The 19,501-nt window shown below is 39.8% G+C and overlaps 1 protein-coding gene across 2 annotated transcripts in view; it reads right to left on the bottom strand.

Annotated features, from left to right (window-relative positions):
• sema4gb (sema domain, immunoglobulin domain (Ig), transmembrane domain (TM) and short cytoplasmic domain, (semaphorin) 4Gb) overlaps positions 1–19,501 on the bottom strand; it is a 38,787-nt gene that overhangs the window by 6,620 nt on the left and 12,666 nt on the right. For both annotated transcript variants that reach the window (XM_051417591.1, XM_051417592.1), the window contains exons 3-13: positions 13,016–13,164; positions 12,539–12,601; positions 12,084–12,182; positions 11,897–11,990; positions 10,688–10,801; positions 10,167–10,321; positions 6,622–6,797; positions 4,653–4,791; positions 4,327–4,549; positions 3,279–3,394; positions 2,761–2,915 (exon numbers count right to left, since the gene is read on the bottom strand). In XM_051417591.1, the coding sequence (XP_051273551.1) occupies positions 2,761–2,915; positions 3,279–3,394; positions 4,327–4,549; positions 4,653–4,791; positions 6,622–6,797; positions 10,167–10,321; positions 10,688–10,801; positions 11,897–11,990; positions 12,084–12,182; positions 12,539–12,601; positions 13,016–13,164 (1,483 nt within the window). The remainder of the gene's footprint in view (positions 1–2,760; positions 2,916–3,278; positions 3,395–4,326; positions 4,550–4,652; positions 4,792–6,621; positions 6,798–10,166; positions 10,322–10,687; positions 10,802–11,896; positions 11,991–12,083; positions 12,183–12,538; positions 12,602–13,015; positions 13,165–19,501) is intronic.

Below are 19,501 nucleotides of genomic sequence, written 5' to 3'. Positions count from 1 at the left end.
TTCATCCTGGAAACAACCTACCAGAGCTGTCATAAAAATAACAAAGACAAAATCCAAAACAATAACATAATGCCAGCACATCACAATGCTACAATACTGCACCTGCAGCCAGAAGAGAGAGCACACAGTCTCTGCAGCAATGATTTGAATTCACAAATTTGGCAAATTTAGATCAAACTGCAGAAGGTCCCAGGCAAAGGGAGCAGCATACATAAATACTTTTCACCCAGTTCAGTGCAGAATACTAGTAGCAGGAAAGAAGAAACCTGCCACAGCTTCCCCCTCTTTCCCCATGTCTTGACTCCATAAACCTTTGTGAATTAAAACACAAGCGAGCAGACTTGTCACTCTCCTTAAATAATCTAACTGTTCTAGAAAATGAAGCGGACATTGTGCAGCATTAATCAGACAAGTGTAAGATCTCCCATTAACATTCAATTCTGCGTCCTCCGAACATGATGCCGCCTTCAAACAAATCCACAGGAGAGGCTGATGTGTCTGCTGCCATAATGGAGATTAAGATGTCTGCTACTCGCTCATAATGGAGATTAAGATGTCTGCTACTCGCTCATGCAGAGTGAGAGAAGAACAGGCACAAACAGTCTCCGGTGCAAGAGCGAGCCAAAGTAAATGTCTGTGTATGTCTGAGTGTGTGTGTTTTGTTTGGAAGGGGCTAATTACATACACTGCTTCAAACCCATCCAGACCACAACTGAAACATTTCACAATCTGACCGGACTAGGCTCGATACAAGATGCCAGATTAAGAAGGTTTTTCCACTTATTTTTACAGGATTCATCAAATATCATTTCATGTCACTTTATAGTTCTACTGCAGTTCTGAGGGAAATGTGTTGTATTTTTTACTTCACTGCATTTATTTATTTATATTTATTTATTTATTAAGGTTTTACACAGAAAACATAAGATACACTTCTGATAAAAGATAAAATATAATGTATGTTATACATACAAATACTAATTTAAAATAGTCTAAATTAGCTCCAACAGTAAAATGCTACTTACATATTAATGCATCAGCAATGTTAATCTATTCATATAATATATAACACTCAAGTTGGCATTTTTCTGTGTTTAGTAACTTTACTTTTGATACTTTAAATACACTCTGCAGATACTATACTTACTTTTACTTACGTAGCGTTATCAATGCAAGGCTTTCACTTGTAATAGAGTATTTTTATGCTATGTAAAGAAAAAAAAACATTGAAAACTTTATTTATTTCTTAATTTCCTAATAATTAGAATAATTTCTAATAATCTCTGGAACTCAAACAGTCTCCTGGAAAGACCTATGTTATCTGGTCATAGTTAGAAAGAAAGAAAGATAGAAAGAAATATTCATAAATTATAGTTGGAAAACTAGAATTGTATGTTTTTTTTCACACATGTTCAGCTGACCTGCTCTCAAGGTTACATCAGCAATTAAATTGAATGTATCAATTAAAAGTGTACCAACTCTATATTCCCTCTAATTAGTACAAAGTTACATAGATGTTTCCAGGAAATAAGAGTATTAACACTTTACTTTTAGTCCCTATTTAACATTATATATAGCATTATAATGCACTATAATGTAGTTCTAAGCAGATGTAAGTGTTAACTTATGTATTTGTCAACAGCTATAAGTCCTCCTGTGGCATAAACACATAATGAATGACAACATGGTAAAACACAGTTGTAATAATATAAAATATAATGAACTGTCAAATACGTACATTCATAAACACTGTTTAAGTGTCCTTATAGCTGCTTACAACTACATTATGTAGTTTGTGTATTAAATGTTAAATACTTCTATCCTGCTTATGAATGCTAAATAGGGGGACCTCAAGTGACGTGTTACTAAAATTATTTGTCAGTATCTGTAAACATGTTATTAATGTCAGTCAACCTCTTTTGCTTTTCTGTTTTAGATGCTGAGTTAGAGCCTAACTGCTGATTCAAAGTGTGAGAAACTGTGTTTTCAAATCCAATTGTTTTGGCTAATAATTCTGGAGACGCTCCTGCTGAGCAGAAGAGAAAAATCCAGGTCGACTACATTGTCTTAGACCTGCTTTCATAGAAATTCTGTTGGAAGAGAAAGTAAGCTGCATAAATAATTTATTAGACTCCGGTATTGCTGTTGGGCTCTGAGGAAAGTAATAAACATCAACCAAAAAAGGTCATGTAATGCAAAAATATACAGTGTCACAATGATTAATCTCTGTGTGTAGGTTTAATACTCATTTCAATAATAATGTGAGAACGGTTAACCATGTTATCTGTTATATTCAGAATGCGGAAGGCTTGACAAGTATTTAATATTGTCTAATATCTAAATGAATTACAATGTGAATATATATATATATATATATATATATATATATATATATATATATATATATATATTTAACCTGATAAATGCTTATTATTTAAATTTACAGAGCCACATGCAGAAGCAGATAGAGAAGAAGGAGAGGGTGTTTCAGGAGGAAATGAAAGACACAAACGAGCAGAATAAACAGGTGGAACTGCAGAGAGGAGGTTTAGGGAAATATAGACTCAGGATCAAAGATGAAGCAAAGCAAATTTATCCGTCTGAGCCAGAATCCGGTTTGTTTTCTGCCAAATCACATCACCACATTATTCTGCAAGCACTACATGAGTGTGGTCTGTGTCTGCTTTCTATAAAACACTGATATATATATATACTGATGTATATATGCATTTGTTAGCGTACAGGTGTGTGTTCCCTCACCTCTGCGCACGTGAAGATATCTGCACGCAAACCCTCCCGTCCCAGCCGCAGAACGGATCTCGGGCAAATACGCAGTCATAGCAGGAAGTGTACCTCTGACAGGCCGACATCGGTACCTGCACGACTCCGGAGCGGGAGCCAACATAGACACTCCGCTGTAAAACAAAAGATAAACAATTCATCCATTTCTAATATATTTGCACATTACTACTCCCTTCCTAGTAGTATAAGTAAGTATTATAATGTATTGCGATATAAGAAGCATATTAATCATCAAATTAATCATCAATTATTAGATTAGCTTCACACCCAACACTTATATGCTGTTTGTAAAATTACAAAATATTCTTAAAAATGTTGTAATTTATTGACTTGCTAAATAAACTAAATCCTGTCAACAGCAAGTTTAAACTCTAATTCTATGTAATAATTTAAATTGGCAGCATGTTTTCATTTGCATCCCATAAATATGCAGTTTGTAACTCTTTCTGTGTAACTCTACATACATGGATACATACCAGGGCAGAGGATATGACCATGCTCTCTATGGGCTGAGGTTTATCAAACAACTGCAACTCTTCTATGATATGCATTTCTCCATCAATGTCTACAGCCCTGTGCAGCCACCCATCATCTGTAAGAAAAGATACCACCTAGTTAAACAAGATTTGTATAACCTTGAGAGGCAATACAGAGCATGAAATCCAATGTATTTTCTGTAAAGGATGGTGTTTTTCCATATTTTTGTTATTGTCAACAAATCCAATGAATAGACTAAAACCAATAATGAGTTGATCCGTCTCTCCCGCGATTTCTCTACCCTGCCTGTGGCTCTCAGCTCCAAGCTGATTCATTCTTACTGAAGATGTAAATCTTTAAAAACAAGGCACAAATATATTTTTTTTCTTTTTTTTTTTTGGTTATGTATGAAATTTTGTACATTGACATTCATGTCACCCTAAGGATGGTTTATAATAACTTAAGTGATCCTTGAACTTTTCATCAAGTGCCATGATCAGATACAAATTTTAATTTGCTCCACATTCAATACTATATTGCCATTTCAACGTAGTCTGGAACCTAACATCACAGTAACCACACAGGGACATGATAAGTGTATATATATACATTGTGTAACATTTGGGAGGAACTATTGGCAGAAATGGAATATAATACCCATATGTATGTTTTCATTAGTGTATAATCACCTGAAAATAAGAATTGTTGTGTTTTTGTCACGTTAGAATGAGCTGTTTTTATCGGGCCGCCATGTTGAGCAGCCATGTTTCTACAGTAGCCCAGACCAGACAAACCAAATACTGGCTCTAGATAGGGTGCTTCAATCTGCAACTTCACCACTAGATGCCACTAAATCCTACACACAGGTCCTTTAAGTATTAATTTCAACTAAATACCTGCAAAACTAATGACATTGTGATGTAATGACATATCCACGGCTCAGAGGAATAAATAAGATATATCAGGCTTTTACAGCACTGGCAAAGCTTGTTAGTAGGTTTCGGCCTTTTAATGGGATTTGTTGACTGTTCAGTAAGTAAAACTCACCAGTTCCCAAAAACAGAATAGTGTAAATGTTCCCATCCAGTGCTGGCTCCTTGTGCACGGCTATCTTCACATAGTTGACACTCCTCTTGAACATGAGTGGGCGCACCCCAATTGGGTGCACCTGGCTGGCCATCAGCGGGTGCCTTCTGGCGAAAGTGAGGACATTGTCTGGAAGGTCTCGAGATGAGTTGATGCCCTGGGACCTGTGCAGATCTGTTATACACTGGAGAGATGAGAGACAGAAAGACAGGGAAATGATCACCGAGGAAAGAGCAGGACATTAAATACTCAAATGATGGTAGAAAGAGTGGATTCAATAAACTTACAGATCCAGGTCTTGGCTCTGGAACTTTCCCGGTGTACTCCCTCCACTTTGAGTCCTGCACCTCCATGTACGGCCCCTCGAACGCCTTCTGCACGTCTGAGAAGGCGTACTGGCAGATAGCAGATGCTTTGATATTCTTCCTGAAAGACAATCCGCCACCCCCCACAACCCAAGACACATCCAGAGGACACACTCAGGATTAATGATTCAATGTTGGATAAACACTGAGAGGTTATTATCTGGGGAGCAACTGCCACCCAGATCACATTTCAAACACATCACAGATATTGAGCGGCAAACGACAGACAAAAAGGTAACAAGGCTGCTGAGAGCTCTCCTTTATTGTCTGAAAACTGGGGGCGTTACGGTGGTAAAGTTTAGTTTCTTATGCTGAAATTTCCCTCTTGGCTCTTATCAGTTTGTCTTGAACGGACCTGTGGGAGTGGTGTCACTGACAGGTGTGTGATTTTCAATCTTTATCTCAACTCTTTATTATCCACTCCTGAAGGAAATATTTGTTTTGCAGATTTATTTAACACCGCACTCAGAGTGCTGAAATACCCACTCCCTGTGAGTCATAAATAAAGCAGCCCCATTTGTGGTTTTGGTAGAGTTCCTGTGAAAGAAAAGATTTGTCCAAGAACATAACGACAGCATGAGCTGGGAACCAGGTAACCCTTAATCTTAAGCCCTAAAGGTGAGATTAGTAATGGGGGGAATATGTCTGCGTCACATTCTTAAGTCCATTGTGTGCCCACCTCAGTCTTCAAAAGCATTCAAGTGAGAAAAATGAGATTGATGTGAAACCAGAATCTTTCTTCACAACTGGTGAGCAGCATAGCTCTGGGGCTTACTCATTCTTGCACGCTTGAGCCTAACGCATGGTGACGACTACTACTCACACAGGTGTAGCTTTTTTTTTTTCTTTCTTTTAAAGAAAACCAGCACGTAAAAAGACAAGACTAGACAGAAAGAAAAGAAACACACAGAGAGAGGACAGCTGCTGCAGTGAATGAGCAGACAGAGATTGAATATCCACAAACGGAAGTGCACTGTAGGAGTACAAAAAAAAAAGGAAAAAGCAAGAGTAGATTGTGTTACTGTCCCGTTGCAATGATATCCTCTCCATCAGAATCTAAACACCCTTGGGACAGTTTTATGCAGCATGACTCTGCATATCAGCATAAACACACAGTCACATCGCTGCCAGTGGATTCCACTGGCAACCATCGTCCTCTGACACTGTCAGCTCTGACTGCAGCTTGGCTGGTTCTGTTTTGATAGCAACTCACCAAGGGTTCGAACTTATGATTTTTCTCCTTATCAATTAATGCGTTCATTATTTTATTTTTTACGATTACTTGTTTCGTCTATGAAATGTCAGAAAAAATGGGGGGAAAGTGTCATCTGAGAATGGTTGATCAAAAATATTCCTTTTACAATACATAGATGAAACATAAATTGCTCTTTTGAAAAAAAGTAAAACCACTTCATGAACAGCCATCATGTCTGTGTTTGACTATGGATGTATTCTAACATCTTATCCCATTGAATGATTGTTCAAACTTTAAATGATGTACTGCATCAACATGTTTGTGACTATTTTTAAATGGTGTGTGTGCACTGATTGTAATACATGACTGAAATGTATTCAAATACATCTACTGTCTGTATATGTTCCTGCTGCTGCTCTCTCATGAGAAAAAGACCTAAATCTCAATGGGATTACCTCCCTGAATTGCCAGTGAGGTATTCAGACCCACAGAAATGTATTTCAAATTCAAAGGGAGATCCCAAAGTTTGCAAACATACCAAATTTACCAGGCTGTAGTTTGAGGGAAATGTGTATAAAATGCTGCACAGTACAGACGATAGAGACCATATAATTGATACTGTCAGACAGTATGGAATAAAGCCACTTAAAGGGTAAAAACGGCATAATAAAATCTGAATTTGATGTTGTCTCTTACCATTCCAGGCCGAAGACACCGTAGAAAATGCTGCTTTGAGCGTCTCGACCCTGCAGGACAAACACACTGCGCAGGATATTGAGGTGCAGCTCATATTCTGGGACTGAACACACCATTCTGGCCTTGAGAAAGGTGGTCCACTTCCTCTGCAGGGTCCTCTGGCCACCCCAGTCATTCTGCAAACAGAGGAGAAAGCGGATGTATGGATGAATGAATGGATGGATGGATGGATGGATGAATAGATGGATGGATACTTAACTAAAGGCACTTGATCTGATATATTCTGGCACTCTACCATTCTCATATTCATATAGACATCAATGGTCACTCATCTGTGAGTGTAACAACAGTGACACGGAGATATATCCAATGTACATGAATCTACTAAGAATAAATCAAATCATAATGTAAACATAACTGTACATATAAAGTGTAGAGGAGGAAGTGAGGAGTCTTATGTGAGTGGAGCTGAATGTTAGTGTTCTACCTCTGAGTGCCTACTTTAGCACATTTGCTCTAATTGCATTTCGGTAGCACTGGGAGGCGAGGCTGCAAGAAATCTCTCCCTAAAAGAGTAATTTAGCACACCTCATTTAGAAGAGAGAGGGGAAAAAAAGAATAAAAAGAGATGAAGACTTCTTTTTCTCTTTGTTTGTCGGAATTAAAGCGCTTCATCGTTCTTCGTTTATGTGTTTTTTCGCAGACATCTGTCGTTTATCAAAATGCTCCCACCGCCTCGGCCTCCCACACAAAAAGACAAAGTAGCTTAAATCGACATAACACATAAGTATCGAAAACAAAAGTGCCTGCATTAGGAACACTTCCATCAATAACAACAACTACATTTTTTGGTATAACAGGAAGACAAAGACCGCAGACTCCACTGTTTCCACAGAATAAAAGCTCTAGAGAGTTGTCGTTGGCAGAGAGTTAAGATGGATGCCACTGAGAAAATAACATAAGCATTTCTTTATAGAGATGGATTCCCGGTTATTAAAATGGAAAAGACCTAAAAGGATCCACTGATAGATTACAATCTATGTCAATCAAAAGCACTGTGCGGGTCATCGGGCTGTCATGACGTAAATCTAAGAAAATAAGAGTCATGAATCCAAGCGTGGCACCATAAAGATATGCCTGTGGGGAAATGAACCCAAGATGACAGGATATAAGTGTGTTGCTGTTTAAGCCAGACATAAAGTCTAAAGATACAGCAGAGAAAGGGACAAATTCTATAGCCTTTCTTTCTTTGCTGGATATATTACAAAATTGTCAGAATGGTGCTGATTTATGCTCTTTATCTTCCTGAAAAGACTTTGTTTCTATGTAATTTACACGCTTCTCAGTGAAAATAGGTCATGATTGCAAAGGAGGTAGATACGGTCTGGCTGGGAAGTGACAAACAGAACAGGACAACTAGTTAGGCAGCTCAAAAATGGCAAGTCTTCAGTGGTTTCAAGCCAGAGGCTACTGCCAAGGCCTTCGCTCTATCTGCAGATCTGCCTACAACCAGTGTGGCGTCTGGCTGCCATGGGGCTGAGCTGGGGACCAGCTCGACATCTGCATGTGCTGCTGTGGCCTAGTTCAGAGAGAGTTATTACACTCTCGACTGCTCTGACAAGTCCACAGCGCTGATGAAGAGAGAGCAGTCCAGACCTTATTTCCAGAAATTACTTATTTTGGATGCAGAGAGAATCGTGAGGAGATGAGCTGTTCGAGTACACGGGATTAAAAAAGTCCAAGAAGTATAAAATGTTCAGGAATTATTTCACTGCAGTATGCAAATCTGTAGTATGCAAATAGCTTAATGTACTTTTGCCGATGTTAAAAACGGGAAACTGTATGTGAAAATCAGTGTTTAAGCCTGTGTGTGACATTAAAGTTACAGGAACAAACATTAGCTGCGTCTAAACACTACTGAAAAAGTGACTAAATTAAGTATACTTCTCTATTTCAATACACAGACCATAAATCTAAACAAAAATGGAAAATTCACAGCTGCGAGAAATAAAAATAAGCCTCTTTCAGACACACCGCGTTATATAAATGTGATTGCAATTTATCTTGTTGTCTCATCAGGTGCCCGAGTCACTTTTATGTAAAAGTCACAACGGCGATCTTACATTTCTGTACCATTTTCATCAAGGCACAAGTCAGTGAATGCTGTCAGAGAGAAATTAAACGAATGTCTTATTTTCCATATTTTGAGCATTGTAAAAATTAACAAGAAAACACAAAGAATGAGCACATAAATGAAGATTCCCCTCATGGTGCGACCGTGGCAAAAGAAGTACGAATAATAAAAACCCTTGTTCATCAATCTAGTGGTCTATATTTCTACTTTCATGTCAACCCGTGTGGACAAACAAATGAATATCCAATAAAATGCTTGCATGTCAGCAAATAGGAAAGGGGGACATTCAATACTTGTGCATTGTTGTGCAGCCTATGAGAGAACAGAAAACAGTCTTCTTCCTTGACTTTTCAAGTCAGCACTGTTTTCCAGCAGTGACACCACTTCCTCTCGCGCACCACGTGCCAAATATCACAAAAGCATTGTGGCTTTTTCCATAAAGCTGAAAGAAGAAGCCAGAAATGTTATGTATTCCAAGTCTCTAAAGGGGCTGTGGTGAAGACCAGCACTAGGAAGACCTCAACAAGAAGTCAAGTAATACATCTTTCGAAAAACATTTTGCTTTCTCTTTGTTCAGTTTAATTTGCGGCGACATTTCACGCCCAGAGTTTGCATTGATTGGTTTGGACAATTTGACTCACTGTGATTGAATGTTAACAGTCGGATCCTAAATGGCTATTCAATATGTAGCTATCTCATTCATTTCTTTTTTCTGTCACACATTGATGCAAATCCTTTTCACATTCTCACAAAACATGACATGCAACTGCAGGGTGTTTCTGAACATCATTCAGTCTTTTAGACACTTTTTGATCCCATAGAAACAGCACTTCAGCACGACACCATACTGCGATGGTAATTACACCATCACGCACGGCTACAAGAAATGACATGGAGGAAGACAAAGAGGAGGAGAGACCTCTAGGAATGGTTGCTGGGCATGCTGTCTAGACCGGGGACGCTGATCGCAAGTGAAATGAGGTGAGAGGGAAAAAGAGGAGGAGTGGAAGAGGGCGAGATGGCAATAAAGGGAGGGAGAAGGTTTGCCATTGGAGGTGGAGGTTGGTGGACTTGTAGTTTGCCTGGCAACAGTGGCACAGACAGAACTGCCGTCAGAGAAGAAACCAAGATTCATTCAGCACTGAAATTACTGTAAGAGAACAGCAGCTGAGTGAAAAAAAATGAGAACAGAAATCCATTTACACTTCATTCTGTATCGGTGACATAAGCATAATATAATAATCCCACAGTTTTTGCACTTCAAACCCTGGCAACTTCTCTCCTCCCTCATTTCAACCCATTATTTCCCCAGACCTCACAGCCACTATAAATCTGTAAACTTTCTAAACCCAGTGAAACCATTAATATGATTGTGGTTAATAGTATTTGGGCTTGTTGCTCAATCTCTGACCTTGCAGACTCGGGCAACCCTGGACACCTTGGTCTGGCTCGGGTAGGCAATCTGCTCCTGGCTTCTCTCCGTGAAGAAGAAGTAAATCTTGTCGTCATCACCGATAGAGCTGTTGATGCTCTCCTTCAGCAGCACAGAGCCCACAAAATCTGCCTCTGTACACACACAAACATGACACACAGACACACACACAAACAGGTCCAAACACAGACCTATTAGCAGGCAAGGAAGTGTCTCCTTGGAAACTAAAGATGGAGCTTTTAAGTATGATTGAATTGCCACAGCTAAGCCAGTTAGAGCTGCAGTGCAGTGGAATTTTTGGATGTGATTTTCATTGTCCAGGTCAATCATTTTTTGTAGTAACACAACATCTGATGAGATAGAAATACTCAAAATGACAATGAGGTTTTGTCTGTTTAGTAGTTCACTGTAAGTGAAACGAGACTAGTCTTTTTGCACACATTTATCCGTTACTCGATACCCCCTCTTCTTAGACATGTGTTGTCATGCGTTGTATTTACCCAGAAGCCAGCGGGTGGGGGCCTCCTCTGTCCTGAGGGTGGGGAAGGGGAAGTTTCTGCGCACATCTGGAGAGCTGCGAAACTCATACTGAGAGGCCGTGAACATCTCACCGTCTGATTGGCAGATCGTACGAGTGTGTCAGTGGATGATAGATGGAGACAGAGAGGAATTTGGACATCAGAGTTCAATCAGATGTAAATGAAAGCAGTTGGTGTACTGCAGACTAGGCAGGCAAACTATGACCTATCACCCAGTGTGATTATAATATTTGTAAATGGTAATTAAACCTATAGATCACAGTACGCTTAAGTATGCTTTTAATGTCTCTCCTGGGTCTTTATTTCAATTCTATTGCATTATAATGAATTAATTCAGATTTAAAGTCTCAATACAACACTCACAAATGGACGCTGAAAGAGTTGGTACATTATAAAAGATTTGTGGAGTGAAGACAAAGTCTTTCTTGCAAAAATACATTCATATTTACTGTTGGTGTTTATCTTTATTTATACAACACCTTTCAAAATAAAGTTACAAAGTGCTTCGATGAATTCTACAATTAAATAAAATCAGGCAACTAAAAGCAGAGAATGAATTCGAAGAAAATACACCGTGATAGATTAAATAAATGGGTAAAATAAGAAATAAAACAGATATATTATCATATTAGGAAGGGAACAACAACATTTAGTGCTAAAATAAATGAAAGGTTTTTTAAAAAAGATTTTAATTTCTGCAAAACTAGTCCGAGGGATAGGAGGGATTTTCGTACTAAAAAGATGTTAACTTTGAAAGATTTACACTTGATTTTTCTAACTCATACTGCTGAGCTTAACAACTATTTGGATGGACTGCGATGAAATCTGGTTCAGACATTCATTCAACTGTAAAGTTTGGTGATCCTCTGACATTTCCACTAGCGCCATCATCAGGTCAAAATGTTTGTTTGTCCAGTACTTTGGTGTTTTATGACCTAATATGCCGTCAGCCTCAGCTGTACTTTTGTCTTTAGTGCTAATTAACAAATGATAGCAAGCTAACACACTTAACTAAGATGTTGAAGTCCAGTTGCCCCTCTGGACAAACCATGACCTGGATGACTGAGAATCTTCACAGACACTTTGAGCATTTAGCTGAAATCCTGCAGACTTTGACTGTACCAACATACTGTATGTGGAATATATTAAAAGCAAATTTGGGACACATACCTACGAGGAGGCCAGTGTATCCTTTTGCTGGGTCATATGGACACCTGTCTCTACCCTCCTCAAAGCCTGAGGAGAAGCTGAACCGCTCTGCATCCTTACAGAGAGAAAAGAGAAACTCAATTAATGATTTCATTTAGAATCTAGTCTAGTCATAATTGGACTGCAATTAAATCACACAGGCTCTTACTATATAAGCACAAAGAGGTCTGAAGGCATTTGTTCCACAGACGTACAGGTGAGTCTCATTGTATCGCTGCAGAAAGCGGACGTGATTGTAACACTCTGTCTGCAGAGAACGGAGAAAAACAGGTTATTTCTGGCTCCACAATAAGCAAAGCTAGAGAGAAACACATAGGCTAGCCGTTGCATGCCATCTATGGGGATGTTTATGCAAATAATGAATGAATCAGTGTGACTTTTTTTTAAATCATTAGTTTCTCAGCGTTTCAGCAAAAGTGGATTAAGAGGCAATTGAAAGGATTATCCACTTTATTGCTGTCAGAAGCAATCTGCACATCACAAAGTGGAAGTGTTTCATTTATGTTCTCTAATAATAACTCAACAAATAAACACCTTTACAAGTTTTTCACGAAGAAAGCCGTGGCTGAATAATAAAAAGATAGTAGAGCTGCTGCCGTGTACCTGATTGTCTCTGCCTTTGTTTAGACACTGCTTCTTCTGTTCAGGGGAAGCATCCCAATCAATCTGAAAACAATGGGGGGGGGGAAATAAGGATGACTCAGTTAGATCAATAAATAGGGATAGAAAATAGATAAACAGAGAGAGACAGAAAAGGGAGAGAGATAAAGAGAAGAAAACAAGTTTTTGTACGATAAACAGGAAGTGAGAAAAGAGAAGGACAGCACACTTCAATTTCTGGCTGCGCCGCTGAGTTCTGACTCTCTTCAGTAACCCTTGAATAAACGCCTGGTGCATTTAATCCGATATCCATAAAATTGGAGGAACACAAAGGGATTTGTTCAATCTGCTTAAGGCTATTATTAGTTTGTCCTCCTTTAACACTTTGGAAATGGAAAAAAAGGGGGGAAAATTCGCTGTTTCTTTGCTAACAGCGGCAATTACGTGGCGCTCTCTGGCTTGCAGCATCTTGACACTCACTGTGAGGTTTCCAAGTGTGGATATGTCAGAGGTGTTGAGTGCGTAGAGAGCTCCTCTGCCTCCCACGTACAGCAGCCCGACCTCCTCTTCCAGCAGCAGGGTGCTGTAGTTCTGGGAAGAGCCGGTGAAACGGGTGCTGCCCAACAGACCTGCAAATACACAACACACATTATTGTATTACATGAATGGTTTATTTTCTTGTAATGGCCAAAACTCCTGTACTTTTGGTCTGGGGTTATGTTTTATGGCTTAGGCTAAGCTCCAAGTGTCAGCAGTTTGAGGAAGGGCCTTTCCTGTTTCAATATAAAAAGCCATGTTCACAACTGTTCGTTAAACATGTAGCTCTGTAATATCTCTGTTTATGTATTGTGATTGTGAGCAATGCTGAAATTGATCAGGTATTTAATTCACTTGATTAACCAAAAACAATCGTTCTCATCTGGTTATTTTATCTGTAAATTGTTTTTCAATTTAATTTTCCAGGTTAATTGACAACATTATGATAGACTATATGACCAAAAGTATGTGGACAAGATGTGCTTTGGATGTAGGACGTTGTTGGAGCTTGACCCATACTAGGAGCTAGAAGTCATGATATTTTGGTGTCTCCTTCATGGGAGTTCTTTTAATCTGATTAGTAAGTAATCACTCACTTGAGGCAAGATTCTTGTATGGCTGCTTGTGTTTAGAAAATGTTAAAACATTGATGCATTTGACTTGTGTGCTGCCTTGTTTTGTATATGAATGAATGGTCTTTCTAGATCTTTATAGTTCTCAAGCTAATAGTTCTAAAAAAAGGTGTAGTTTTGGTAACAATATTAAATTATACCATCATATTGTACCCAGAATGTAATATTTTCACCCAGCCCTATGGAGGGCCACCTATTAACAGCTCCAAATTCTCTGCTTGCAGACTGTAAGAATAGTTTGATATAAAAAGCATCTATCTAGACTTCACACTCTTCGACAAGTCCACACAACCCAAACATGCTTAGCGTGACTGCATGAGGGTGAGACTCGACAACAGATCTGGGAGATGGGGGGGGGGAGGGCGGGGGTCGCTGGAGTGATTGCTGAGTGGGCTGTCGAGAAGGTGGGGATGGGGGCACAGGGGAGGCAAAATTTTAGGGCATTCAGCAGGAATCATGCCCCAGTAATGCCAAATCGCATCAGCAGCATTGCCACAGCGTCATCACTGCTGTGTGTGTGTGTGTGTGTGTGTGTGTGTGTGTGTGTGTGTGTGTGTGTGTGTGTGTGTGTGTATGTGTATGTGTGGGTGTGTGTGTGTGTGTGAGAATGAGGGTGATGGAGGTAAGTGGGACAAATTAGGGTTAGTGTCTGTCACTGAATATTATGTTACTAAAGTAAAGTTAGATGTTTTTTGGTTGTTGATCTTTTGTCCTTGGTGCAGACAAACAGATTATATATCCATTACAACATAATATGCCTGGTGCACTCAACTAAATATTTGAACACACTCCGTACCACCTCAGAAATGGGGGCAGGTCGCTCTGCTGCTGTGAGGCAATAAAAAAAGAGGGCATTGTTTTTTTTCTGTGCACATGGAAGATCTCCTGCAGAAGTAGGTTTACGGAGCTCTGCACAAAAAGTTGGACACAAGTGAAGATTAATGTCTGATTAAATAAATCTGACATAGAGAAGAGGAAAACCACACATGCAGAAAGAACAGCTGTCATCAGAGAGCAACAGAATAGGCGAAGGTATCGACAGTGTTACACTGAGGAATATGAGTCAGCAGAGAGCAGATGGGCATATTAATCGCCACACATCCTCTCTACCTCCCTCTTCTTTTCCTTCCGTTGTGAACTCATGCCAGCATGTTCAAGCACCCAGTAATAAGACAACCTATATTTGTCCCCCCCACCCCACCACCAATCGATTTATTGTGGTGTGAGGTCTTGCACACTTGTCGTAGTTAATCTGTTCTCCTGTTCATTGTACGTGCAGCTGGAAGGGGCCAGAGGATCACAGATGATTACCCAGCAATGCAAGCTGAAGTATTATGTCATTTTATTTTATATTCCACGGTTCATAAACGTCACTTAAACGTATTGAATTAGATCAGGGTCAGTAGCAATTTTAGTGCAACTTCAACACCAAATGCTAGGCCATAAACTCATAACCACTTTTAAAATGATGTGATTAATATCAATGAGGGTAGAACAAATATTAGAAAAACCTCCCCGTACAATTCAACAGCCCCAAAAGACTAGTAAACTGATTATGTAAAATTTAAATCAGGAACTCTCGAAACAAAGAATATCTTAACAGGCACGCTATGGCAGGAGTTTTTTCCTTTCAGCCATAGCATTGCTTAACAAAACACCGTCATGTTTAAATACTATGTGAATGCAATGTGTGTATAAATGTGCTTGTTTCTTGAGGCACATTTATACAGACAGTGGCAACATTTTCTTCTGCTAAGGACAATAAAAAACCTATATATCTATCTTAACTTTACTCTATCTTAAGGATCTGATAAAGCATCCAATGCCAGCTTTCAGTATTTGACAGTTCATTAGTAGATACTGGGTGACACATTTCAGTTGGTACCAAAAAAGGACTGAGTTGCAGTATCCAACTGTACCCATCCACATAAAAAAGGATTGGATGATGAGTGAAATATACACATATCTATGCTTTTTTTCCCCATACATTCAAGATCTAGTATCCAGGGTTTATGCTTACGGTTTCATAAGACACATCCAGTACAGTTTGAGATAAAACTGTGGCTCAGTGGTTAGCACTGTCGCCCCACAGCAAGAAGGTCCTGGGATCCATTCTTGGCTGGGGCTGGGGCAGGGCCTTTCTATGTGGAGTTTGCATGTTTCCCCGTGTTTGCGTGGGTTTTCTTCCAGGTGCTCCACTTTCCCCTACCATCAAAAACCCTGTATGTTAAAGTTAATTCCCCAGTCAGTGCCCTTGACCAAGGCACTGGCTCAGATGTGGAGTTGGTCCCCTGTGGCTGCCCCTACTAGTGCTTAGGATGGGTTAAATGCAGGGAATGGATTTCCCTAAAGGGATCAATAAAGGACAACTTAACTTAACTTAAAAATATGTTTTCTGTTGACAGTCGGGTTTAAGTTTGTCTGGAAAAGCTGTCAAACCAGTTAAAGGATCCACCCAAAATGAAACTGGAATCCATGTTTATGCAAAACAAAGACACAAGAAGACAAACACAAACATTCTCAAAGGCTTTGTCTCACCTCTACAATCTCATCTGCAGAATTACTAATGCTTCTACTGCAAGAACTCACAGTGATGACAATGAGGATGACAGCAGGTCTTCCAGCGGTGTTGATCTTGCGTAATACAACACAATGAAAACAGTTTAGAGTTTCCCCATCGTCACATGATGGGCTGCTTGTCTAACTGTCACATGGTCACACTGGGTGATGACCATGGACCCTCCAGGCAGAGACTGAGTCAGACTGCAGTCTCTTTTACTGCCCATCTTCCTCCCTGCCAACCTTTTCTTACTGGTTTTATCACTGGCAGCCAGACAACCACTGGAACCCTCTCACTGGTCAATAATTAGGTTATTACCATATCAGGTCGTTCATGCCTGTCAGACTGATTATATGCATGGTAGCTGGAAAGAATGATGCTACACATATCGCTCCTAGTAGAGGAAAACCCTACACAAGAGTTACAAATCGCTGCACTTTTGAAAGAGCTGTGACATTTAAGCTATACAGCATTTCAACATTATCAGTTTTCATTCATTTTGGGCCATTAGTATAAATATTGTAAGCTTCTGCATCTCACTTTGTAAAGAGAAATCACACAGATGGGGCTGTTTATCCAGCATTTGTGAATCTTTCAGTGTCAAAGTTCAATTCCAGCAAACTAAACTTTCCAAGAACTGTCACTGCTGCCTCCCACGGTGGGAACGGTAGCTAAAAACTTATGTAACTCCTGTAAATGAAATCCAGAGATAAGACCGTGTGACTGTCACCTATTATTTCTCATAACCAGTCAGCCTCAGATTTGAGTGAGCAATGAGCAGCTCCTCCAACACAGCCAAAGGTCAGGACACGCCGGGGGAGGGATTCATCTGAAGGATGGGGGGCTCTGTCAGGAGTCACGCAGCAGGACACTCTCTCTACCACACACAGGTACACACACATAAAAGACACACACACACACACACATACACACACACACGATACTGAAACTATACAGAGCTCATGTATTGATAAGCAACAAAGAAGAGGAGATGACAGACAGAAACCGAATGCACACACTCATAAACATAATCCTCGATCACGAGAACATTGCATATTCTCCGAGATCACGTTTAAAGAATGAGTTATGCAAACACAATGGCAGCCCAAGGCAATGTAAAGGGCCCACTACTTGTGAGTCATCCAAGAGTGAGCAAAAGCCTTGGTTTCTATCTTATAAAAATAGTATCTGCATGATATAACAAGCACAGTGCTGATGAGAAGGACTACGGTGACGTACAAAATGTCCCTGGCCCCAAGGCGGCAGAGACAGAGCGACCTTGGTCTCAGACCCAGCATGGACGGACCCTGTGTTGTTTTATGCAGGCAACACTGACTAGTTGGCATATTTTGAAACACCTGACCCCGCCCAATGATAAAACCAATGCTCACTTTAGACTGGAAATCAATGTGCTGCAATCATAGCTGTGCTCTCAAATCAATCTCTCTGTAAGTGAAGAAATAATAAAATAAATTGGTCTTTTTTAATGTTCACTCACTACACACTACAACACACACAGAGTAGAGCTTCTACTTGTGTAGAAAGTACAAATATACAACCATGTAAAAGCTTTTATAAGAAATCACTTAGACATACTACAAGGAGTTTTCAACCAAGTTATGAAACTGCCTCAATTTAATACTAATGCATCTATATGACCTATATATAAACACACCACCAGCAAGAAGATTGGCTATTTTTATATTGTTATTAGTAATTCCTGATTCCTCTTGATATCAATGAAAAGAAGCAAAACAATACCGTTTTTGTCCACAGGTGCCGCCAGAATCAACAAAAAGGTTCCTTGTTGCTCCTTTAAACATTTAAATTCCAAGAGCAATTTAATTGGCTTAATTATTGTAATGTAGAGCTAAGGGGAACAGCAGAGTCAAGGGACAATTCTCACACTGTAGACATTTGACTATATATCGTCAATTCTATAGTCATTACTATAGAAATATTGACTAGTGTAGGGGGCCCTACATCAAAACAGTAACAAAACACGTAGTTTGCTGCTGTTGTAGAGTAGCATGGGATCATGGGAGTTGTTTGCTGGTGACAATCTGTGTGACGTGACTCAAAAATGACAATATACAATTTGAACAGTTAAGACTGTTCTTATCAACATTAGCATGACCATGAAAACTGGCAACAGACCGATGTTGATGTTGACCTACTCTACCCCGACGCCATTGTTTAGTATCCACAAACAAACACACAAACACACACACCCACACACACACATCCCGGACTGTACCTTGTCCTTTGTTGCAAAAATCAATGAGGAAAGTGAACAGAGCACTGAGGTGTGCCAGAAGCCTCTCAGCCTGATCGCTGGTTTCTATTTACTGTTGTCATCCTGTATACGTGTGTGTGTGTGTGTGTGTGTGTGTGTGTGTGTGTGTGTGTGTGCGTGTGTGTGTGTGTGTGTGCACGTGCGTTTGTGTTTGGGTATGTTAAAGCAGACCTGTTTGTGTGAATGTTCAGAGTACATCGTTCAATGAGGGGGAGAGGTCAAAACAAGTGCCCCTCAGAAACATCTGTCAGGTTTTCCACTGGGTACACACACACACACACACACACACACACACACACACACACACACACACACACACACTTCACACTTATTTCATCCTTCATCTGTCTCCTGAAAAAGAGTGAAGACATCTCTGTCAGTGACTCAGAGGATCTGACGAGTGTGTGTGTTGTGTGTTTGCCATAGTGGCTGCGTCTCAACACTGAGCCGTCACAGGTGGCGCGTCCAGAATGTGTGCACTCATGCTCAGACATATTTGTAATCCTCCATGTGGGGTCCAAGATGATAGAAAATCCACTCTATGTTTGTGTGTGTGTGTTTGTGTCTACCACAGTCATCTGAGAGTGTGACTTCCTGTTTGAGTCACTCATCACTAGACACACTATGGAGACCATGTGACATACATCACACACACACACACACACACACACACACACACACACACACACACACACACACACGTACACACGCATACTTGCACGTGCTTACACAAAGATTTGGGAACAAATGCTGGAAGGAAAGACTGACTTAACTTCTTTGGACAGTGTCAGAACTGTCAGTTGTTGTCAACTCTATCCACATTATATAAGCATCTCTTTAGCAGGCTCACAATGAATATGACTATGTATTATGTAAGGAATAATACACAACTGGGTGCCCTTGTTTATGGAAATAGGAGGCAAAGAATATGAAGTTATTTC

The sequence above is a fragment of the Dicentrarchus labrax genome, unplaced genomic scaffold (genome assembly GCF_905237075.1).
Source record: "Dicentrarchus labrax unplaced genomic scaffold, dlabrax2021, whole genome shotgun sequence".
Lineage (NCBI taxonomy): Eukaryota > Metazoa > Chordata > Actinopteri > Moronidae > Dicentrarchus > Dicentrarchus labrax.
The sequence above is the reverse complement of the archived record's forward strand: the minus strand, read 5'-3'. Positions and strand labels throughout refer to the sequence as shown.